The sequence below is a fragment of the Saccostrea cucullata genome, unplaced genomic scaffold (genome assembly GCF_032062105.1).
Source record: "Saccostrea cucullata isolate Sc308-1 unplaced genomic scaffold, CSIRO_AGI_Scuc_v1 ctg313, whole genome shotgun sequence".
Lineage (NCBI taxonomy): Eukaryota > Metazoa > Mollusca > Bivalvia > Ostreida > Ostreidae > Saccostrea > Saccostrea cuccullata.
Genome location: NW_026928297.1, coordinates 79,407 through 104,889, shown reverse-complemented (window position 1 = coordinate 104,889; position 25,483 = coordinate 79,407). Strand labels below are relative to the sequence as shown.

The following is a 25,483-nucleotide window of genomic DNA, read 5'->3' as shown; positions in this document are numbered from 1 at the left end:
ACAAATTTTGATCAGAAAAGCTCACTTCAGCCTTCAGGTGTAAATCGGTAGCATTGTTATTATACACTGTGTTTCTCTTTAGGAAGAGGAAATATAAGTAGTTACGTCTTTAACTTGATTTTCTTTAGATATTTCATTATCATTTTCCAATATCTTCATAATAGTTCAAAAGACAAAGCGTCCATATTCATGTGAGACAAAGTTCTTTTAAATGAAATATGTCTTAAAATTCAAAATACATAAAATCACTTCGTCTTTGTTATTCCTGACTTTCCTTTAAGAGGCCAGAGTAAAGATTTGCAGTCATTTTTTCTTTAATTTTTTTTAATAATATCATGAATTATATACAGCTATACAGTAGTATTTCACACGGAAATACAATCAAAAAAACTTATTTTATCTGGATATTATTTAAACTATGAATATCGGGACGGGTTTGATTAACACATCTTCGCACCTTCACACAAATACTTATGAAAATTAGAAAAAATGTTATATGTAAATGAAAAAATTAAAACAATTCAGAAATTTCATGGTAGAAATATGAAAGAAAACAAAACCAACTCTACAATATTGTAATTTAGTGCTCTTGATGTGTGCAGAATTTAACAAAATGACAATACTGGTTTAAAAAATGAAGACACTCGGTGAAACGTAAACATTAACTACTGTAAATCAGTTTTTATTCTCGAGAACTTTATTTTCGTGTAATTACGCGAGACGGTATGCTCGCAAAAATTTGATTCTCGCGTATAATAGAATTTCTTAAGATTATATAGAGTACTGACCACAATTCGTGAACTTTTGCGAGAAGTGATTCGAGCCCGCGGAAGTTTCTGTTGTAAATGATGTTACTGATGGCGTTAATTCTATCAACACCGTAAATTTTATGTACACCAAATACTCAGATATACAAGTACCTGCACGAGAACTTTACTTTGCATTTAATCAAAATACTAATCGGAGAAGAATAAAAATTTAATTTTTGTTTCCTTTTGTTATTGCGACTTTCATTTATCCGAAGTATTATTGAATAAGATAGCGGAGTTTTTTCTTCTACACAAGTTATAAACTAAAAGTTTGACCTTTTAAACATACGATAATATTAGTAAATCATGCTTCCTTATATCATACCCTCCTCTGGTAGACAGTTGACAGATAAGTCCTCGTGATGTCCACAACCATGGCTGCCCCAGCCAGCATGTATACACTCTGAGATATTTGTTTCATTTCCACTACATTGTACTTTGTTTAGCCAAATAGGACCAGTTCCTCGACCGTAAGGTGTACAACAATAGCTCAAAGGTGTTTGCCTTTCAATTGTTTGAGTTATAATCGAATTAACGTAATACAATGTTATAGTCAACCATTGATAGTTTAATTGACAGAAGTGTTGCTTAATCTAAAAGATGCATTTTGGATAAAAACTTCAAAGAATTCATCTCCTCTTTTTAGTGCATGCTGATATATCTTTGATTAATGAATTGCCATTTTTTCTCTGCTTACTTTTTTTTCTTTTTTTGCATAAAATATAAACTCAAATTCAGTATTCATTACTGAGGTAAACATGATGCATTATCAGAATTTTGTGCATTTAAAGAGAAAAACATAGATGAAAAACATACCAGGGAAAGCCTAAAACTCGGCAGAGTACTTCAGAGAATCTGTTTCTCGATCCATCAGCATTAAATGAATAAAAATCAGTACAAACTGTCCCCCATACTCCATTATGATACACCTCCACTCTACCCTCATGTGAAGTATTTCCACCAACCAGTCGAACTGTAGTGTCTAGATAAATTGAGAGTGAGAAAGAAACAAGAGACCCGTTAGCCACAGAGCTCACCTAAGTAACTTTGGTGATGCAGTTCTTTACCAGATTTCCCCTCTTCTTATATCTATTGTGCCCCCTTCCCGTTTTGATTTTAACAATTTAGAATCTACACTACCCCAGGATGCTCCCAACTAGTTTCAGTTTTCCTGGCCAACTGGTTCTTGAGAAGATATATATATATATATATATATATATATATATATATATATATATATATATATATATATATATATATATATATATATATATATATATATATATATGTCTCTATAAAACTTGGAATCCCTACTGTGGCCCCGCCCTACCCCCGAGGGGTCATGATTTTAACAATTTAGAATCTACACTACCCCAGGATGATTCCACATAAGTGTCAATTTTTATGGCCCTGTGGGTCATTAGAAGATTTTTAAAGATTTCTCCTATGTATTTCCATGTAAATTTTGGATCCCCTATTGTGGCCCCGCCCTACCCCTGGGGGTCATGATCTTAACAATTTAGAATCTAGACTATCCCAGGATCTTTTCACATAAGTTTCAGTTATCCTGGTCTACTAGTTCTTGAGAAACAGATTTTAAAAGATTTCTCCTATATATTTCTATGTAAAACTTGGAATCCCTATTGTGGCCCTGCTCTACCCCCAGGGGTCAATAATTTTTAAAATTTAGCATCTAACCTACCCCAGGATGCTTCCAAATAACTTTTAGCTTTCCTAGCCCACTGGTTCTTGAGAAGAAGACTTTTTGATGACCCCACCCTATTTTTGTCTAGTCTCGATTATCTCCCCATGGAAGGGCCCTTTATTTTAACAATTTAAACTCTCCATCACTCAAGGATGCTTTGTACCAAGTTTGGTTAAAATCGGCCCAGTGGTTCTTGAGAAGAAGTTGAAAATGTGAAAAGTTTAAAGACGGACGGACCACGGACAAACTGTGATCAGAAAGGCTCCTTTGAGCCTTCGACAAGGTGAGCTAAAAAAGGAAATGCCCATTTAATCATGTCAGTAAAATTTCTTGTAAAACGTATTGGCTTACTTGGTATTAAGGTATCAGTCGTGACTTCTTCAACAGGGGACATTTCTGTTGTAAAAGATGCTCTTAATGTTGTTGTTTCTACAGAGTATATTAAATATGGTAAATTTTATGAAGGCCAAATACTTTGATATACCTTAACGAGAGCTCTACTTTGCTTTAGATTGATACATTGTCAGAGAAGAATAGAAATTTGATCACTGTTTTTATTGATCACAATAGAATTTATCCAAATTGTTCTATAAAAGGTAAATAAATCTAGGTTTTGTTCTATATGTATAAAACATACAATGACATTAAGTAGTTTGTGCTTTGTTAGGTCTTACCTTCCTCTGGTAAGCAATTGACAGATATATCCTCGTAATGTTGACAGTCATGGTTACCCCAACCATTATGTTGACATTCCAAGATATTTGTTTCATTTCCACTACATTGTACACTGTCAAGCCAAATAGGACCTACTCCTTTACCATATCGTTTACAACAATAACTGACAGATGTACGCCTGAATAAATAAAAAAAATGACTTTTTCACATGAATAATTTTACATTATCATTTTCAACTTATTTATCAGGGTATTTTTTAAAACCAAAATATACTTTCTAATCATTAAATCATAATTTCCTTGCATCTCTCATTTCTGAAGATGTGTTTTTAGACATTATTCATACAATTTTATATGATTCAAGTAGCCATGTCAGGTACATTGTATGAGAAGCAATAGATTGTATTTGAAATAACGAACATCATACCAAGGATAGCCTAAAAATCGGCAGACTACTTCAGAGAATCTGTTCTTCGATCCATCCGCATTTTGTAAATGGTAATCATCACAAACTGTTCCCCATACTCCATTATGATAAATCTCCACTCTACCCTGATATGGAGTATTGCCATCAACCAGTCGAACTGTAGTGTCTTTGTATAAGCACAGGAAATTAAAAGTAAACAAAAATAAAATTCATATTAAGTCTCTGAATTCTGTTTTAAGTTTTCATGCAGTTAATATAAAACCACGAAAAGCTCAATATGGTCATTATTATCATATTTTCGCCATTAACAACAGCCCTATATTGAACTAAAAAAATGGCTATTTTCCATCGGACATTTGTTTTAAACAGATTTAGTTTTAGAGGTAGGAGAATAATAAGTTCTCCGTATCTTTATATGTATTTTCAATATGAAATTTGCTAATCAAAATATTAAAAAAACAAAACAAAAATATTTTTCCATCTGAAAACATTTATAAGATTTTAACATTCAGAAGAAATTTAAAGAGAAAATGCTTCGTACAAAAATGAAAAATATGGTCCTACTTTTTTTCATTCTCATGAACTTCTTATTATTCGTGCATATTTTCTTCCAATGGTAAAATATAACCTTTTTTCATATTTATTTTAAACTTCCTTGTTTCATAGATTAAAAAGAATTATTCATCTGACGTCTGATGTTTCATAGCAACCAATGATTGATTGATTGTATACTGTTTAACTTCACTCTCCAGAATATTTCACTGATATGGAGACGTCATAGCAACCAATGTTTGTCCAATAAATCCATAAGTAAAGGCCAACCTAACAATGATATGATTCTTTACAACGTCATAGCTTACTTGGCATAAACGTTTCATTTGTAAGTCTCCGAGTTGTGGAAGTTTCTGTTGTAGGTGGCTGTCTTGTTGTTGATGACTCGAGCTCTGTTTAGAAATTTCAAAAAATGTATGCAATTTTATCAAGTAAGTCTCTTCTAAAAACATATCTGCACACCGCAATAGTTTACTTGTTAGAAGGGTACCATTCGTTACTCTCTTAGTTGTGAAAGTTTCTGTTGCATTTGAAATTCTTGTTGTTGCTGTATCTGTATACGTAATTAATCATCAGAGAATTATGTAAATTTAATTTCAGTTATTTTATAGATACGAAAGAAAGGAAATAAAATTGTAATGCCATCCTGTTGTGCCTCTATTGGCATTTTAATAATAATATTAATCAATTTTCAATAATACTAAATGTAAAAAGAAATGCTTATGAAATACAAAATATTTAGCATCATTAAGCCTTATTTATTACTAGACATGTTTTTTTTTCAAATGATGATACCTTGCTCTGGTAAGCAGTTGACAGACACATCCTCGTAATGTCGACAGTTATGATTGCCCCAACCGATATGTACACACTCTGAGATATTTGTTTCATTTCCACTACATCGTACATCATCTAGCCAAATAGGACCTGATCCTTGACCATAACGTGCACAACAATAGCTCACAGATGTATGCCTGAGTAATATAATGTAAAATTTGACTTTTTCACATGAAAAGTTTTGACATTATCTTTTTCGACTTATTCATCAGGGTATATTTCTTCAACCAGAATATCCGTAAGTTTCTAATCATGAGCAACAAATGTTGCGTCTCGCTTTGATAATGTCTTAAAAGTTGTTTTCATTAATGACTGATAAGTTCATTTTATGCTAATTTTTTGCGGTGAAATTCTGTTTTTAGAAAAATATCACTGTTTTCGATCTATTTATTTTTAGACATTAATTATTCATAAAATGTAAAACTAATTCAAGTATCCATGTCAGATAGGAATATTAGGCAATAAATTTTATTTGAAATAACGAACGTCATACCAAGGAAAGCCTAAAACTCGACAAACTACTTCAGAGAATCTGTTCTTCGATCCATCAACATTATGTATATAGTAATCATCACATACTGTCCCCCATACTCCATTATGATAAACCTCCACTCTACCCTCATGCGAAGTATTACCACCAACCAGTCGAACTGTAGTGTCTATATGAAATAGAGGGAATGGAAAGTAAATAGAGAAATAAAATTCAATTTATGTTTCTAAATTCTGTTCTTAACTTTTCATGTAGTTAATATTTGTATAAAACTACGCAAATCTCTATATGGTCCTTAGCGGTTTATGTACATCAATGCGATCAACCTCAGCCCTATTAAACTGAAAAGATGGATTTTGCATAGGACTTTTTATTCAACAATTCTATACTGACACGCAAAAGAAACGCAACACCCTTCTTTATGCGGAAATAATTATGTAAAGTAAAGAATTTTGTATCTTAAAATTATATATATATCTTTAATTTGGTAAACATCGGTAATTTAACGGTTAAACGATTTCTATACCATAACCGGAAGTTATGTTTGAGTCTGCTGAACAGAAATCAAAAATTGCATGTTTAACAAAACGTTTGGCAATATTATGGAGTTTTAAGGGCTTTTTACTGTTTATCATAAGTAATGCAGCAATATTTCAAAAAATAAACTCTCCTTTCGTTTCCCGTAATTACTTAAAAATGGCTTATGTAAGCATTTCCATTGCTCTAGCTGGAAAATTGCAATGTAAAGGTGATGGAGAGTTGCTGATGCGAAATTTCATTTCCTTACGCCTCAACAGAGTCTTAACAAACCATTTGCATTAAGGACAGTCCTTGTACCGGACGTCCAAGGGTGGCAACATTGCCCTAAGTTAAAGAAAATTCGACCTAATCATCTAAACAACGGGCATTTAAAAATCCCAAAGAATAATTCCGTCGCTCAGATCTCGATATTAATGAACCTATTGTTTCGTAGAAATTAAGCTGCAATTGTTGTATAGGGCAGTCTTACACGTTTTACTTGAATGACTGGGAGGGGGCGTTTTAACAGTCATATTTTACTTAGTAAAGTAAACAGATAAACATTTAACATTTTTATCAAATCTCTGATGTTCTGAAAAGTGAGTTTAGCCTTACTTTATTCGCTTTTGAAAATCATAAGATAAAAAAATCAAACATTTGTAGATTACTGCTTGTTGCATTTCTTTTGCGTATCAGTATAGTTTGAAAATGAAAGGAATTGTCAATTTTTCCGTATCTTTAAGTAGTGTGCTTTGGATCAGAAATTTGGCTTTATTCAAAATCATTAAACAATTCAAGAGGTTCATAGTCCCCATCGCTCACCTGAGCACAGGGATAGGTAAACACACATAAGCTCAGTAGTGAAAAGTTTACGGAGAAGGGTATTGTGGCCCTATCCGACCCCCAGGAGTCGTGATTGTACATTTTTGAATCTACACCACCTGAAGATAATTCTACATGCGTTTCATTTTTCCTGGCCCATTAATTCTTGAGAATGAGATTTTTAAAAATTATTCCTTTATATTCTAATGTAAATCTTCCATCGTCTGCTGTAGCCCCATCTTACCCCCAAGCGTCACGACTGAACAAATTTGAATCTACACCACCTGAGGATGTTTCACATGAGTTTCATTTTTCCTGGCCCATTAGTTTTAGAGAAGAAGAAAACTTAAAGATTTTGCTATATATTTCTATGAAAAACTTTGATCATCCATTATGGACCCAACCTAGCCTGAGGGTCATAATTTGAAAAAAAAACTTGAATTTGCACCAACGCAGGATAATTCTACATGAGTTTAATTTTTCTTGCCCCAATAGTTCTTGAGAAGAAGCTCATTAAAGATTTTTCCTACGTATTCTTATTTAAAACTTTGATCGTCCATTGTGCCCCCCCCCTTTCCCTAAGAGTCATGATTTAAACAACCCGAGAATTATAGCACATCAGTTTTTTTTCCTTGCCCAGTGGTTCTTGAGAAGATTTTTAAGAGATGCCATTAATTATTCATCAATTCATTATCATAACCAATTAAAAGAGGGTGTATTCTTCGATTAAAATTGAATCTCTTTTACCAAAGGATATTTTAGTTGAAATTGGCCCAAGGATTCTTGAGAAGAAGATGAAAATGTGAAAAATGTACAACGACGATAACGCCAACGATAACAGACAACGGACAAGTTTTGATCTGAAAAGCTCACTTAAGTTTGCGGCTCAGGTGAGCTAAAAAGGAACAAGAGGCCCAGGGGCCACATCGCTCACCTGAGCAATTGGCTAGGAAAAAACACAGATCAGATCAGAACTGAAAGTAAACTGGGGGGGGGGGGGCTTGAATTTTACACCCCCAGAGGATCATGATTTGAACAAACTTGAATCTACACTACCTGAGGATGATCCCACATAAATATAACGAAGCCTGGCTTTGAAGTACTTGAAAAGAAGATTTTAAAAGGTTACCCTATATGTTCCTATGTAAAACTTTGATCCGCCATTTTGGCCCCACCCTACCCCCGGGGGTCATGATTTGAAAAACTTGAATCTACACTACCTGAGGATGATTCCACATGGGTTTAATCTTTCCTGGCCCAGTGGTTCTTGAGAAGAAGATTTTTAAAGATTTTTCCTATATATTCCTATGTAAAACTTTGATCGGCCATTTTGGCCCAACCCTACCCCCGGGAGTCATGATTTGAACAAACTTGAATCTACACTACCTGAGGATGATTCCACATGAGTTTCATCTTTCCTGGCCCAGTGGTTCTTGAGAAGAAGATTTTTAAAGATTTTTCTTATATATTCCTTTGTAAAACTTTGATCGGCCATTTTGGCCCAACCCTACCCCCGGGGTCATGATTTGAGCAAACTTGAATCTACACTACCTGAGGATGATCCCACATGAGTTTCATCTTTCCTGACCCAAAGGTTCTTGAGAAGATTTTTGAAGATTTTCCCTATATATTCCTATGTAAAACTTTGATCGGCCATTTTGGCCCCACCCTACCCCCGGGGGTCATGATTTGAACAAACTTGAATCTACACTACCTGAGGATGATCCCACATGAGTATCATCTTCCCTGGCCCAGTGGTTCTTGAGAAGAAGATTTTTTAAGATTTTTTCTATATATTCTTATGTAAAACTTTGATCGGCCATTTTGGCCCCTCCCTTCCCCTGGGGGTCATGATTTGAACAAACTTGAATCTACACTACCTGGTGATGATTCCACATGAGTTTCATCTTTCCTGGCCCAATGGTTCTTGAGAAGAAGATTTTTAAAGATTTTTCTTATATATTCCTTTGTAAAACTTTGATCGGCCATTTTGGCCCAACCCTACCCCCGGGGTCATGATTTGAGCAAACTTGAATCTACACTACCTGAGGATGATCCCACATGAGTTTCATCTTTCCTGACCCAAAGGTTCTTGAGAAGATTTTTGAAGATTTTCCCTATATATTCCTATGTAAAACTTTGATCGGCCATTTTGGCCCCACCCTACCCCCGGGGGTCATGATTTGAACAAACTTGAATCTACACTACCTGAGGATGATCCCACATGAGTTTCATCTTCCCTGGCCCAGTGGTTCTTGAGAAGAAGATTTTTTAAGATTTTTTCTATATATTCCTATGTAAAACTTTGATCGGCCATTTTGGCCCCTCCCTTCCCCTGGGGGTCATGATTTGAACAAATTTGAATCTACACTACCTGGTGATGATTTCACATGAGTTTCATCTTTCCTGGCCCAGTGGTTCTTGAGAAGAAGATTTTTTTTAAAATGCCATTTCTCTAAGTCATAATTATCTCCCCTTGGAAAAGGGCCTGGCCCTTCATTTGAACAAACTTGAATTCCCTTCACCCAAGGATACTTTGTTCCAAGTTTGGTTGAAATTGGCCCAGTGGTTCTTGAGAAGGAGATGAAAATGTGAAAAGTTTATGACGACAACAACGACAACGACGACGACAGACAACGGACAAATTTTGATCAGAAAAGCTCACTTGAGCCTTCGGCTCAGGTGAGCTAAAAAACGTTTCGCCGTGTTTAAAGATACAAGTATTTATAAAACCTTAACTTCCAGAAGTAGATCTTTTGAAAAAAATACTTCATGTAAAAATGGAAAAAATAAGTCTTTCTTTTCATCATCATTTTGTTCTTACTCATGCATATTTTCTTTTAATAGTAAAACATAAATTCTTCATTTTCATATTAATTGTTGACACGGTTGTTTTATCAATTTAGAAGAATTATTCATCTGACTTTCGTTACTTCATAGCAACCAATTGCAATCTTTGTCGAATGAATCCATTAGTAAAGGACAACCTTAACAATGATATGATTCTTCACAACATCATATCTTACTTGACATAGATGTTTCATTGGTAAGTCTCCCAGTTGTGGAAGTTTCTATTGTGGGCGACTGTAATGTTGTTGAGGTTTCTTGTTCTGTTTAGAGATTTCAGAAAATTTTGTAATTTTATGTAATTTTATGAAGTAAACTTCTTTTAAGAATAAAATATATCTGCACATTACAATGACTTACTTGGTGGAAGCGTATCATTTACAAGTCTCTCAGCTGTGAAAGTTTCTGTTGTAGTTGACAATCTTGTTGTTGATGTATCTGTATGCGAAATATATATCAGGAATTCATGTAAATATATTAAGCTATTTTAGCTACACAAGAAGGGAAACAAATGTTAATGTCTTAATTTTGTGCATGTATTGGCGCTTTAATAACACAATCTCCTAAAGCTGAACACGATTCGTAAAAGGAATGTTACTGCCATTTTTGTTTGGATTCTCTCTATATTTACAGTTCCATATATAAAGGGCAGGACTTAGTCACTGTTCAGTATAATCAGGTGTAGAAGGACGTATGCTATACAGCACTCGGTAGCGACATTTATAACTTAATACTTCCGCTAATGCAGAAAACTAAAGTAACAAAGAAACTTACAATTATCTAAATGTATAGGTCAGTGTAGTGTACAAACAAACATAGCTACACGTAACTGCAATAAAATGTTAACAAAGGTAATGCAAAATAACCAGCACGAACACGTGTCGCCATTTCACGCCGATATCCGTGACAATAAAGCATTCAAGTGTAACGAATCTGAAGAGTATACCCTGGTGTTGGTGTGTCATAGATAATGAAATCGAAAATGGTGTATTTACGAGCCGTTTTCAGATTTAACTTAAATAAAATCAAATTGAAATAGAAATATGTTTGAAATTCAAAATAACTTAGTCGTATTTGTTACTAGACATGTTTTTTTTTTTTTCAAATGATGATACCTTCCTCTGGTAAGCAGTTGACAGACACATCCTCGTAATTCAAAAGTTAAATTAATGAACAATTTCAAAAAGCTTTCAATGTTGATCTGCTTTTCTTATCAGCAATTTTTTTTCTCTTCAATATAATTTTCTACGTAAAACATATATCTCTTTTAAGTCCCAAATTAACTAAGGTTTCACGATTAAATGTGAATCTTCCTGATGATGCTTCCTTATCAATATAAATAATCAATGCTTTTTGGTAGGGATGTCAACGAATATTCGAATATTCGAATATTCATTCGATGAGTTGATATTCGAATATAAAATTCATGATTCGAATATTCGGATTTAAGTATACAAGCATCAAAAAGAAAAAAAATCTGCCAAAAACTGAAGTTTTATTAGAAATTGAATCAAATTCTCATCGTTGAGACCAATAATAAGATTTAATTTAAAACAAAATCAAAATACATTTCTCTTGGATTACTTTAAAGGTGTGAAGAATGTGTCTATTAAAATGATATAAATTATTTATTTGATCATTTAATTAGAGATATAACAGTGTGCAGTACTTATAATTAGTTTGTATTGTTGAAAGGACACATTTTTGTTTATGCATACATCATTTAAAATCATTATCAGGAAATTAATTAGCTAAAAGTAATTGCTTTTAATGTTTCTCCATTAGATAGTTGTTCTGTGTGGTATAAATCTGTGTAATCAATGTACACTTTGGTAAGATGATTAATTAATCTGGAACTTATTAAAAGAATCTTTTGAATTTTTTGGGGTTAATTTTTTTTATTACATTTTGGACATAAACTCTTCATATATTCTGTAAAATATTTTATGAATATAATTAAAGTGCATTTACAGAACTCTACATGAAATTTTATTCCAAAATAATGACATAAAACATATATATTGCTTTACAAAAGAGTGAAGATATATACATATTATAATGCAAGATGTATTTATTTTATCGAATATTCGAATATATTCGAATACTACTATCGAATATTCGAATACCAATTTATTGACAATTTTGACATCCCTACTTTTTGGTTCTTGAGAAGATTTTTTGTCCCCCAAATCCCCGTGTTAAAATCTCATAATCCATTGTGGCCCTGATCTATCGGTACTGTTGGGGTCATAGAACAAACTTAAAGATACATAACCTTAGGATGCGTCAACGTCAATTTGAGGAATAATAGATTTTCATACTCTTCATTAAAATATTTTATTTTTTTTCATTATTTCCCTCTGCAACCCAATTCGACGCATTCCCTTTCCATAGCAGAATTTGATTGATTGATTAATTAATTATATATTGTTTAACGACCCTCTCGAGAATTTGTTGTTTTAAAGTGAAGTTTTAAAATTTGCCATCGAAGTTCTCCTCAACCTTAATAATATCTATCTCCTCTTGAAAGGGACTATGTCTTTTAATTGGTAAAAACATGAACCCTCTTCATGCTTTCTAGCAAGTTTAGTTGAAATTGGCCCGGTGGTTCTGGAGAAGTCGAAAATATAAATGTTTTACTAAAAAAAAGGACTCACAAGGGACAAAACGTGAACAAATTCTCCGGGGAATTAAGCTCAAATAAGCTAAAAATGATAATTTTATAAAAGAAAAAAGTATGATTACGTTATAATCTAACAGACTTCTTTTATATATGGTCCTTATATAATTTTGTAGTTTAATGTGATTGAATCTTGTTAAACTGTTTCATTTTGATAAAATTGAAGAATATTTACTGTGTACTCATATATCATATAAAAAGGATCATAAATCATACTCCTTTGTACTGTACCTACCTTCTTCTGGTAGACAGTTGACAGACAAATCCTCGTGATGTCCACAGTTATGGTTGCCCCAACCGATATGTGTACACTCTGAGATATTTGTTTCATTTCCACTACATCGTACATCATCTAGCCAGATAGGACCCGTTCCTTGACCATAACGTGCACAACAATAACTTACAGATGTTAGCCTGAGTAATAAAATGAAAAGTTTGATTTTGTTTTACATGAATAGTCTTTATATTATAATCTTAAACTTATTCATCAGGGTATTTTTTATAACCAGAATATCCTTTCTAATCATAGCTGTGGCCAGTCTTACCTTTTACAATTTGTTTCACGTATGACTGACAAATTCATTCTATATTAAGTTTTTTTTGCAGTGAAGAAAATTTTGGAAAAAAATCACTTGTATTAAGATATAATTCAAACAAAGTAAAATTAATTCAAGTGGTCATGTCAGGTAAGAACATAAAGCAATAAATCTTATTTTAAATAACAAACATCATACCACGGGAGGCCTAAATCTCGACAGACTACTTCAGAAAATCTGTTCTTCGATCCATCAGCATTATGTATATAGTAATCATCACAAACTGCCCCCCATACTCCATTATGATAAACCTCCACTCTACCCTCATGTGAAGTATTTCCACCAACCAGTCGAATTGTTGTGTCTATATGAAACAGAGGAAATGGAAAGTAAATAGAAAAATAAAATTCAAATTAAGTTTCCGAATTCCGTTCTAGGCTTTTCATGTAGTGATTATTTGTATGAAACTACGCAAAGCTCAATGTGGTCCTTATCGGTATATCATCGCGATTAACCTCTGCCCTATGAATTTGAAAAGATGGGTATTTTGTTTTGGACTTTTTTATGAAACAGATTTAGTTTTAAAATGTATAAGATTTGTCAATTTTTCCATATCTTTAAGAATATTTTGGATTAGAGATTTGTTTTTTTTCAAAATAAATTTTGAAAAAATAATTAAACAAGAGGTCCATAGACCCCATCGGTAATCTGAGCAAACGGGCTAAGTAAACATTCAAATCAGCTCAGTATTGAAAGGTTTACATATTGTACATATTTGAATCTACGCCTTCTGAGGATGATTTCACATGATTTTCGTCTTTCCTGGCCCACTGATTCTTGGGAAGAAGATTTTTAAAGATTTTTCCAATGTAAATCTTCCATCGTCCTCTGTGGCTCCATCCTATCCCAAAGCGCCACGATTGAACAAATCTGAATTTACATCACCTGAGGATGATTCCACATGGGTTTCAAGAAGCCCATTTAAGATTTTACTTTATGTTCCTATTTAAAACTTTCATCGTCCATTGTGGCCCCATCCTATCCCTGGATGTTGTGATTTGTACAACCTGAGAATGATGTCACATGAGTTTTATTTTTCCTGGCCCTGTGGGTCTTGAAAAGATTTTTAAGAGATGCCATTCCTTTTTCATATATTCATTATTATTTCCCCTTAGAACAGGATGCGACCCTTGGATTGAAGAAATTTGAATATCCTTTACCCAAAGATCATTGTGATAATTTTGGTTGACATTGGCCCATGGGTTCTTGAGAAGAAGATGAAAATGTGAAAAGTGTACAACGACGAAAACGACAACGACGACAGAAAACTAACAAGTTTTGATCAGAAAAGCTCAATTTAGCCTTCAGCTCAGGTGAGCTAAAAAGGAAAAGAAAAAAAGTTTAGCCGTTGTTTAAGATTTTTTTTATATAAAATCTTAACTTTCAGAAGTATTTCATATAAAAATGAAAAAAAAGTAGTCTTATTTTTCTTCTTATCATCATTACTTTGTTATTATTCGTGAATATTGTCTTTTAATTGTAAAAATTAATTTTTTTTATTCTCATATTAAATTTTAACATTGTTGTTTTAACAATTTAAAAGAATTATTCATCTGACGTCTGATATTTAATTGTTACTCGTCTTTTTCAAACATATCCATGATTAAAGGCCATCCTAACAATGATATGATTCTGCACAACGTCATAGCTTACTTGGCATAAATGTTTTATTTGCAAGTATCCCAGTCGTGGAAGTTTCTATTGTAGGTGGCTGTCTCGTTGGTGAGGTCACAATCTCTGTTTAGAAATTTTAAAAAAAGTATGCAATTTTATTTCGTAAGTCTTCCCTAAAATATATCTAAACACCAAAATAGTTTACTTGTTAGAAGCGTATAATTTGTTACTCTCTCAGTTGTGAAAACTTCAGTTGTGTTTGAAATTCTCGTTCTTGATGTATCTGTTTACGTTATAAATCATCAGCAAATTATGCAACATTAATTTGAGTTATTCTAGCTACGAAAGAAAGGGAAGCAAATTATGAAGCCATCATTTTGGGCCTCTATTGGCACTTTAATAATATTACTTAAATTTCAATAATAATAAATTTTAAAAAAAATGCTTCTGAAGTAATAAATATTTAGCATCACAATCCTTATTTATTACTAGACATGTTGTTTTCAAGTGATCATACCTTGCTCTGGTAAGCAATTGACAGACAAATCCTCGTGATGTCGACAGTCATGGATGCCCCAACCATTATGTTGACATTCTAAGATATTTGTTTCATTTCCACTACATCGTACATTGTCTAACCAAATAGGACCTGATCCGTGACCATAACGTGCACAACAATAGCTGACAGATGTACGCCTGAGTAATGTAATGTAAAAGTTGACTTATTGAAGTCCATACATTATTATTTTCAACTTATTATGAAAAGTTTTTTTGGCAAGCAGAACAGCTTTCCAATCATGAACAACAAAAGTTGCGTCTAACTCTAGCAATGTCTTACATCTTTTTTCAATACTAACTGATAAGATCACGTCATACTTTACTTGTTGCATCACAAAAAATAATTTTTTTATGACAAATTTACTGTTTTTAACCCATTTATATTAGTTAATATATAAACAATGTAAAATTAAATCCAGTAGTCATGCGAGGTATGAACATCAAGGAATAAATCTTATTTTAAAAGAAACAAACATCATACCAAGGAAAGCCTAAAGCTCGACAGACTACTTCAGAAAATCTGTTTTTCGACCCATCAGCTTTATGTATATAGTCATCATCACATACTGTCCCCCATACTCCATTATGATAAACCTCCACTCTACCCTCATGTGAAGTATTTCCACCAACTAGTCGAACTGTTGTGTCTATATGAAATAGAGGGAATGGAAAGTAAAAAGAGAAATAAAATTCAAATTATGTTTCGGAAGTCTGTTCTTACTTTTTCATGTAGTAATTATTTGTAATAAACCACGAAAAGCTCAATATGGTCCTTATCAATATCACTGCGATCAACCTCAGCCCTATTAAACTGAGAGGATGGGTATTTTGCATTGGTTGGACTTTATATCAAACAGATTTAGTTTTAGATTTTGAAAATTATCAGTTTTTCTAAATCTTTTAGTGTATTTTAGATCAGACAAATCTTTATTCAGAATATTAAAAATGTTGTTAGATGTTTCAGTTGTGAGTCCCCCAGTTATAAACGTTTCTATTGTGGGCGACTGTCTTGTTGTTGGTGTTTCGAGCTCTGTTTTTAAATTTCAGAAAATGGATGTAATTTTATGAAGTAAATTTCTTCCAAAAATGATACATATCTGCACAACACAATAGCTTACTTGGTGGAAGCGTATCATTTACAACGCTCTCTGTTGTGAAAGTTTCTGTTGTGGTTGATGATCTTGTTGTTGCTGTATCTGTAAACATTCAGAAATAACGTAAATTTTATTTAAGCTACTTAAGCTTCATAAGAAGGTAAAACAAACTGTAATATCATCATTTTGTGCATCTATTGGCACTTTGATAATACTAGACTTTGTATCTCTTAAAGCTAAACGCGATTCGTAAAAGGATTGTACCCGCCATTTTTGTTCGGATTCTCGCCATATCTGCTGACCCCTATATAAATGGCAGGACTTAGTCACTGTTCAGGTTAATCAGTTGACACTGGTGTAGACGGACGTTTGCTATACAGCACTCGGTAGCGACAATTATAACGTAATATTTCGGCTAATCCAGTAACATAAGATATCAAACAAACTTACAATTATTTTGTTGTACAGGTCAGTGCAGTGTACAACCACAGATACGCGTAACTGCAATAAAATATAAACAAAAGTAATACACGATAAGCAGCATGAATACGGGTCGCCATTCCACGCCGATACCCGTGACAATGAAGCAGTCAGGTGTTACAAATCTGAAGAGTATACCCTGGTGTTTATGTATCGTAGAAAAAATAATGATATAATAAATGGCGTATGCATATTTACGAGCCGTGTTTAGCTTTATCTTGCAATAAAATCAAATTCAAAACAGAAATATGTTTGAAATTCAAAACAACTAGCAAAATAAGTCGTATTTGTTACTCGATATGTTTTTCAAATGATTATACCCTCCTCTGGTAAGCAATTGATAGACACGTCCTCGTAATGTCCACAGTTATGGTTGCCCCAACCGATATGTACACACTCTGAGATATCTGTTTCATTTCCACTACATCGTACATCATCTAGCCAAATGGGGCCAGTTCCTTGTCCATAACGTGCACAGCAATAGCTCAAAGATGTTTGCCTTCCAATTTTTAAAGTTAGAATTGAATTAAGGTTATCTTATTTATAGTCAATATGTATCATCTTTTGTTCTACAGAATTCGAAAGGTTGTTTAATTTTATCGACCTACATGTATTTTAGACATGAACATAGAAGAATTCATCATATCTCATATATCTTACATGTCGACATGACATCGATTGATAAATTGACATATTTCTTATGCTTACTTTTGTAAAAGACACGATGTAAATGAGGATTACGATATAAGATTTCATAAATGAATTAAATTATATTCTTGTACTTGAACATCTTCACTTATTAAATTGAACGTCAATCAGAAATTGAGGTTTTACTACGTCCAACCATTTGCAAATGACCAGAAAAAAAATAGAAGAGAAATAAGACTATAATTCCAATATAATCTAGATATTTTCTTGTAATTTATTTGTTTAAAAATAAGCTTTATCAACTTAAGTATTCATGCCTGAAAACATGAAATAATCAACTTATTTGTATTTATAAATAATTACATAATAACATATAAAACATACCAAGGGAAGCCTAAAGATCGGCATACTACTTCAGAGAATCTGTTCTTTGATCCATCAGAATTAAATGAGTAAAAATCATCACAAACTGTTCCCCATACTCCGTTGTAATACACTTCCAATCTACCCTGATATGGAGAATTTCCTCCGACAAGTCGAACTCTAGTGTCTAGATACATACAAAATGTAAAAGAGAGGGCCTTATCTTCCTGCATTTGAGGACAGGATACCAATTCTTTTTTATTTTGTTAAAGGGGTTCATATATACATGTACTGAATAAACCAACCAACTTTTATTCGCGTGTGAGAAATTTTAGCGAGGTTCGCGAGAGCCTCGTCACCCCTACTAATGTTATTGTGATTTAAATTCAAGACACGTGGTTTAGGTTTATCTATTCAAAGGTTATAGGGTAGAACCGGTTTTATAGATAAAATTGGCAGTAAACATGATGTTGCTATAGCCTGTTTCTTTTGAAAACATGTCCTGTAATAAATGGTTCCAGACCTTTCTGAAAGACTTTCATGATTTTCAACTGACAAATTAGTGGCTAAAGGAGGTGGTGTTAAAAAAACAATATATCTTATACTTTTCAGCGAAAATTAATGCTCACTAGTGACCGATTCGCTGGTAAAAAAAAATGTACATTATCATCTACAATGACAAAACTTTGTTTGCCTTATATGGCCATTGTTATAAATGCGCACAGAGGATCTTACCACGAGCAACTGACCAATCGTTGAATGAATAGCAACGTTTACGCCAAATACATGTTTACATTTTACTTCGAACACGTAGTTCAGGTCAATCTACGATCATGTAATGGACTACAAAATAAAAAAATAAATGTTCTTACGAACAAAATACAAAGATAAGAAACTATGAAAGATGTTACGGACGTTTTTAATTTGTTGTTAAATAGAAAAAAATGTTTGATAAAATGTAGTTTGTGTCTAGTTTAGAACACCAGCGCTTCAAGAGTAAGGCAAACGAGCAGCATCTCTTCTGCATTTAAATGGACAAAACTTTGTTTATGTATTCTTATGCTTATATGCAGGTTCACCGCACTTGTTTTTGCTAATTTTGTATAAGTCAAATAAAACACTTTCATAGAGATGAATAATGTCATTTATTAAAATGACGGTATAAATGTGAACAATTTAACAAACAAGATGGGGATCAGATTCACAAGCTTTGATTATCAGTTACGTAAAATATGATAATGTCTGATCCCCCAAAACTGACTAGAAAAAAGTATCTGTAAGACAAAACAATGAAAACATCATATGAAAAAGTTAGCAAAAAGATAAAACTTTGTTTACGTTCGTGATCACGTGTTCCACCAGGGAATTCACCTGGGGCTCGTAACATAAAGGTTACTTAAGTCTAAGACCATGCTTAAGTAGGACGTAAGTACATTCTTAGCCTTAAGACCGTAACTAGAAGCGTGCTAAGATTTCACAATTTAAGCAAGACTTAGGCGGCCGGTAGAGGTGACTTAAGTATGTCTTAAGTACCACCTACAAACATTTAGAATTAGATATCGTTAAATACCGGCATTAAACATCCTTGAAAATTTTATTTTCAATAAACATGATTAATATATACATGTTAAAATACAGCAAAGTATATAAATTATAATAATTTGTTCATTAGAATAATTTTGATAAACATTATTAATCGTACAAAAGAAGACTGTGGTACATACATTCAAAAGTTGATTTCATTGGGATGATGCTTACACGTCATAAACACTACTCACTAAAGTAAACAATTGTACGAGTCCGGCGGCCTTATACGTGCACCTGAGAAATATTAGAAAGAACAGGACATTCCAAGACAGGGTGTTTCTGGGGGAGACAGAGGACGATGAGTATTTAATTTCGAGATATCGCCTCGACAGAGACTTGATAGAGAGAGTTTGTGAGTTTGTTAGATGCGACGTGGAACGTCAGACAAAAAGAAACCACGCATTGAGTGTCTCTACTCAGGTTCTCACGGCTCTGCGACACTATGCAACCGGTAGTCTGTTTAGTGTTTTAGGAGATGCTCAGGGTATGTCAAGAATGACAGTGTCACGGGTAATTTCAGATGTATCAACGAGTATTGCAAATCATGCAAACGAGTATATAATATTTCCAAACTCCAATGCAGAAAAAATCGCAGTAATGCAAAATTATTACGAGTTATCAAGGTTTCCCAATATTTTGGGTTGCATTGATGGAACTCATATTCCTATTAGAACGCCTAAACAAGATGAACATTTGAATGTCAACAGAAAGAACTTCCATTCTATAAATGTACAAGGTGTGTGTGACTCCGACCTCAGATTTACAAATTTAGTGGCCAAGTGGCCAGGGAGTTCACATGATTCCTTTATATGGACAGACTCTGCTCTTTCGTTGAAATTTGAAAGTGGTAAGTATTAGTATTGAATACAATAATTTATAAGCATAATTTTAAATGCTATGTGAATGTGGTAATTATTAGTATTGAATATAATGACTTTTAAGCATACTTTTAAATGCTATCTGATATACATAAAACTGATATTTAGAAATCCTTTAGCGCACAATAAATTTTACTGCTCAGGGGCTCTTGTGCCAAAGGCGCTAAAATTAGTAGTGCGCCAAATATTCTCGTTTTACAGTATATGAAACGAGCTCAAATTTGATATGACATATGAAATATATTAATATTTGTATTTAGGTGAAATAGGCGAAGGGTGGCTTCTGGGAGATTCGGCATACCCCCTCAGACCCTGGATGCTGACCCCATATCTACACCTTCCACACCTAGTGCATTTCGATACAATACACGTCACATGAAAGCGAGGAACACAATCGAGCGCTGTTTTGGAGTGTGGAAAGGTCGTTTCTGATGCCTCGATAAAAGTGGTGGACCTATATTATTTGATCCCACGAAAGCCTGCAAGGTACACTTTATTGTAATTGAATTATTTATTTGTCTTTAAAACACCGCAACGTTAATGAAATAAAGCTCAATTTCAGGTTATTGTTGCAACAGCTGTGTTGCACAATATGTGCATAAACAAAACAATTCCTCTGCCAGAAAACGAGATACCTATCGATTTAATGACAATCTTATCTACGATGGAAATGTGAATGACGGAAGAGAGACAAGACAGCATCTTGCACTAAGACTTACATAATTTTATTGGAAATCATTGAACTCTGCAGATAAAATAAAGTATTTTACATTTCTGTTTTCGTTACAAACGAGAAATCCCCTTCTATTTCTTTCTTCCTCTAACTGGCATCTTCTTTCCTCTATCTTCAGTCTTTCTTCATCTATCTCCAACCTCTTCTTCTCTATCTACAATGGATAGTGACACTTTAATTGTGTTTGAGTGTTATTTCTTAGAACAAACACATAGCATAATAAATTCATGATATCGTAAATTAATTTTTTTGTACCTCTAATCTCTCCTTTTCTATTTCAATAAGATCCTGCTCTCCATCAAAGGCTGAGGGTCTCTTTCTTTTGGAGCTCTTGTGGATACCATTGGATGAGGATTCCCTACTACATTCACCGTGACTGCAAGTTGATTGGCTGGATGTACTTTGACTTTGATCTTGTAATTCACTGTTCATTAACAAGTTTTACTAATTTGTCAAAAAATTCAAAAGTATGTATCTCAATAATATCTTATTAAAAATGAAAATATTATAAACAACAATGAATGTGATTTACCTGTCTTCTTCGTTGACAATATCAACAGACTGAGGGGTGCTGCAAGCAGCTGTGTCATATCCCCCGGGAATTCCCTCAACGGCGGTTTGGCCCATTGTTTCAGCAATCTTTATCTCAGTGTTGGTGAGCGCTTCCGCTGATGACACTCCTCCGCCAGTCTTCCTTGCTTCCCTCCGAGCCATTGACAATTTCTTCTTAGTATCACTAGATACATTTCTCCATTTTTTCCGAACATCTTCCGATGTCCTTTCAACGCCGCTGACAGCGCTCACCTTTAAGTGTTATGTTGTAAATATTATAAAGTGTAATACTGCATTATCTACTAGTATTAAAAGTCCCTTATTAAAAAAATTCATTTGGTACAGATATATGTTGTACAATATATCACACAGCTTCTGTATGCAAATTAAACGCAAGACATTATGTATCATGGCATTATATCCCCGGGGGTGGTACTGGGGGAGGTGGGCTCCACCAATAATTAATTTTTTGAGAATATTAATTACATGAGATGACATATTTTTCTCTTCAATTACATCTGCTTGGTAGTACCCACCAAAACTAAAATTATTTCGTTGACACCCCCCCCGCCTGAAATTGATTAAAACTGGTGTATAAAAAAGACGTGTTGGTATTCAAAAAGAAATACAGAAGGGGAAAATGTTTATTCTAGACTTCATAATTTTTATTCTTTTGTTATAATCCCTATGTTGAATAAAATAAAATAAATATCCTTTACCTTTGATGCAATGCCACTCCATAGTCTTTGCTTACTTGCATTCGTCGATACGTTTGAAAAGGAAGAATTTATGATATCACTATTGTTTTGGACTTCCTCAATAATAGTTTCGATTTCAAGTTGGGAGAAATTCGGTTTCCGTGCCATGTCTGCGACCTGCGACAACGACGAAACCAGCGCATGCAGTGAACACTTCTCAAAACGATATGTAATTGTTTAACAATATATAAACTGAACACGGCAAGGGCGGATTCAGGATTTTTTTCAGAGCTTGATCCATTATGTCAAGTAAAATAAATCGTATTAGATGCATCATTACTACTGATTATAACTGCACATACGCAGTGTTTAACTTTATAAGAATGAAAATCTGCCCCCCCGCATCATTTGATCCACCGAGTGGTCCGTCACTTCCTGTTTTAAAAAAAAAACCCTGTCCTTTCCAAATCCCTATCTTAAGCATTTCATAGAAGTAATTTAGTACTAAATACATTATTACCTAATTGCCAATTAATTTTATCTCTACTTTAAAAAATCAAATTCAATTGATTCATGTTTCATTTATAATTTATAGTCAATTGATATACATATACATGCATCTAAACTCTAATTTAAAAGTTATTCCCAACATATATTTTCGACTTAAGTCTGACTTAGCTAAGACCTTGCTTAGTCTGTTTTATGTTACGGTATAAGACTGACTTAAGTAGTACTTAGGAACGTCTTAAGAATGTGCCTAAGTCCTACTTATGACCCTACTTAAGTCAAAATCTTAGCAAGCTTTATGTTACGAGCCCCTGGCAACTGTATTCACCGATAGTACAACAAAGGAATTAATACAGACGCAAAGCGCTTTTGCAGTATGACTTTCAGAAACCTAGACTTCCGTTTATTTAGCAAATGAATTGTTTGTCATTATAAGCATGAAAATAATATTTTTAAAAATGCTTTTCATTTACCATAAGATTTTCCTTTTTTTCAAGCGTAAAATTCCTGTAGTATTCGTAGTAACCCATAATGCAATACTCATTCAGCTGATTGGTCAGTTAAAATCATGCTGGTGCCTCATTTGCTAATCTGACGCCAAAAAATATAGTCCCGGTTCCCATGCAAAAAATATTTCTCCAAAAAGAAATTTTAATTCATGACTGCAGAAAATTGTGCATGCATTATAGAGAATACTTGTGTTAAGTCTAAATGAATGTAAAAGAGATCGATTGATTGAAGTACATTTCCACATATATTATCAGCTGATTCTAGGGTGGTGAAAACTGAAACGCAACAGAACTTTTCTGTTTACCATGCTTCCACGTGCTAGTCACTTCCTAGCCACATTCCCGTGAATAATTTACCCAATCTCGCTGAAGTCTCGCTTACTCTCGCCAGAGCCACTGCCAGAGCTACTCTGAACTCATCGGGTTTTATAATTTGCAGCACACCGAAAAATAAAAGGTTCCGAACACATTAGTAGGGGTGCTCGTCAATGCGAATATTTCTCACGAACCAGTCCTTCAGGTCTCTTTGTCAATTAATAACAGATCAAAAAGGCTTGATCGCGAAAAATAATCGTCGCAAGCTACATGTAGTATAATCCCGGTAAATCGCGAAATAAAGTAGTCGCGAATAAAAGTTGGTTTACAGTATATGTTTCAATACATAACATTTTTGCGCATTCTTTGCATTTTTTAATGTCAAAATAGTTTGTTGATTTTAACATACACGTTTAGATTGCCTGCAATTTTTCTTTTTAACTTAAGAAATTTGTATAATATTAAATGATCGAAAAAATTGGTTCAAACAGTTGTCTTGATTTACAATAAAATATTTAAATTTTACAGGCATTTTTGTATAGATTAAACAGAAAAATTAGTGCTCAATATATAATTATTTCTGCTTTGATGTCAATAGATGATGAAGCCAAATAAGTAATGCAGTATTTACTGAGCCCAAGAATTTAAATAACTTTCTCATATTTAAGTCTTTACATACATGTTTTACTTAAAATGAATATGTCTCAATGTTTTGCTTAAAAATACGTTGGATCAGTTATGCTAATTTAAGTTTGTATAAGGCTTGAATAAAGTTGCTAAGTGTCAGTGCTAAGCAGTGATGGGAGATTTGAAATGATGGAAAACCCTGGATTATGATTTTATTTTAAAGAGCAAGAGCCATCTTATGCATAAAATGGTCCTGTACTTATATCAATTAATAAACTATCACCCTGTTTCCATTTCATATATTAAAATGAAGTAGACACTTGGTGCTTTCATTTTCTATAACAAAATTTCGTTTTGAGAATCCGCACATTGGAAAGCAGGCTTTGAGAAATTGCAATGTTCTTGAACTTTGCAGAAAATACGGGTATTTGACTACCTTCAGCAAAGAATTAAAATATGAGCACACCCCACGATCCAAAAAAAAACAACATGTTTTTTGATCTTCAGAAACAGAGCTTTCATGATGTATTTGCATATTTTGGATCAGAGGTTGTGCTCTATATGAAAAAAGTACTTCAACTTTAGGCCATATTTGAAGGAAATTACAGGATTTGAGGAAAATGACGCATTTTATGACGTCATAATGCATTTACTACATATAAAATTACGTCACAATTAATAGAAACGTGGTCACCACCACTCCAAGTGATAAATACTGCATTTGCAACCTAAACTGAGCAGTTCTGATTTTTCAGAAATTCTCAGGGCCAAATAAGGCCGAACGTGGCTCTTGCTCTTTGTAAATGTAAATGTTTTTTTTTTCTTCAAAGTTATCAAACACACCCCTACTAATGTTATTGTGATTTAAATTCAAGACACGTGGTTTAGGTTTATCTATTCAAAGGTTATAGGGTAGAACCGGTTTTATAAATAGAATTGGCAGTAAACATGATATTGCTATAACCTGTTTCTTTTGAAAACATGTCCTGTAATAAATGTTCCCAGACCTTTCTGAACGACTTTCATGATTTTCAACATAAAAAGGGTGGCTAAAGGAGGGGGTGTTAAAATAACAATATATATCTTATACTTTTCGGCGAAAATTAGAGCTCACTAGTGACCGATTCGCTGGCAAAAAAAAGTGTATTATCATCTACACTGACGAACTTTTGTTTGCCTTATATGGCTATTGTTATAAATGCGCACAGAGGATCTCACCACAAGCAACTGAACAATCGTTGAATGAATAGCAACGTTTACATGTTTACATTTTACTTCGAACACGTAGTTCAGGTCAATCTAGGATCATGTCAATGGACTGCAAAATAACAAAAATATTCCTACGAACAAAATACAAAGATA

The 25,483-nt window shown here is 33.4% G+C and overlaps 2 protein-coding genes and 1 long non-coding RNA gene across 3 annotated transcripts in view; 1 reads left to right on the top strand and 2 right to left on the bottom strand.

Moving 5' to 3' along the window:
• Positions 1 to 25,483, bottom strand: part of LOC134277124 (deleted in malignant brain tumors 1 protein-like) — a 51,912-nt gene that overhangs the window by 11,496 nt on the left and 14,933 nt on the right. Inside the window, exons 16-36 of the mRNA XM_062759410.1 lie at positions 21,446 to 21,717; positions 21,169 to 21,337; positions 20,972 to 21,067; positions 17,737 to 17,942; positions 17,025 to 17,203; positions 16,249 to 16,326; positions 15,963 to 16,160; positions 15,612 to 15,777; positions 15,090 to 15,268; positions 13,097 to 13,262; positions 12,598 to 12,776; positions 10,043 to 10,120; positions 9,862 to 9,945; positions 5,498 to 5,663; positions 4,963 to 5,141; positions 4,476 to 4,559; positions 3,616 to 3,781; positions 3,189 to 3,367; positions 2,866 to 2,943; positions 1,626 to 1,791; positions 1,135 to 1,313 (exon numbers count right to left, since the gene is read on the bottom strand). Coding sequence (XP_062615394.1) covers positions 1,135 to 1,313; positions 1,626 to 1,791; positions 2,866 to 2,943; positions 3,189 to 3,367; positions 3,616 to 3,781; positions 4,476 to 4,559; positions 4,963 to 5,141; positions 5,498 to 5,663; positions 9,862 to 9,945; positions 10,043 to 10,120; positions 12,598 to 12,776; positions 13,097 to 13,262; positions 15,090 to 15,268; positions 15,612 to 15,777; positions 15,963 to 16,160; positions 16,249 to 16,326; positions 17,025 to 17,203; positions 17,737 to 17,942; positions 20,972 to 21,067; positions 21,169 to 21,337; positions 21,446 to 21,717 — 3,247 coding nt within the window. The remainder of the gene's footprint in view (positions 1 to 1,134; positions 1,314 to 1,625; positions 1,792 to 2,865; positions 2,944 to 3,188; positions 3,368 to 3,615; positions 3,782 to 4,475; positions 4,560 to 4,962; positions 5,142 to 5,497; positions 5,664 to 9,861; positions 9,946 to 10,042; positions 10,121 to 12,597; positions 12,777 to 13,096; positions 13,263 to 15,089; positions 15,269 to 15,611; positions 15,778 to 15,962; positions 16,161 to 16,248; positions 16,327 to 17,024; positions 17,204 to 17,736; positions 17,943 to 20,971; positions 21,068 to 21,168; positions 21,338 to 21,445; positions 21,718 to 25,483) is intronic.
• On the top strand, positions 20,080 to 20,825 carry LOC134277134 (uncharacterized). The gene is made up of 3 exons (XR_009994201.1): positions 20,080 to 20,149; positions 20,441 to 20,666; positions 20,743 to 20,825. It is a non-coding gene; the product is annotated as an uncharacterized LOC134277134 (long non-coding RNA).
• On the bottom strand, positions 20,906 to 22,549 carry LOC134277131 (myb/SANT-like DNA-binding domain-containing protein 4). Its single transcript, XM_062759418.1, has 4 exons — positions 22,185 to 22,549; positions 21,446 to 21,717; positions 21,169 to 21,337; positions 20,906 to 21,067 (listed from the first exon to the last, which is right to left on the bottom strand). The coding sequence occupies exons 1-4, from the start codon at positions 22,329 to 22,331 to the stop codon at positions 20,906 to 20,908; spliced, it is 750 nt and encodes a 249-aa protein (XP_062615402.1). The 5' UTR covers positions 22,332 to 22,549.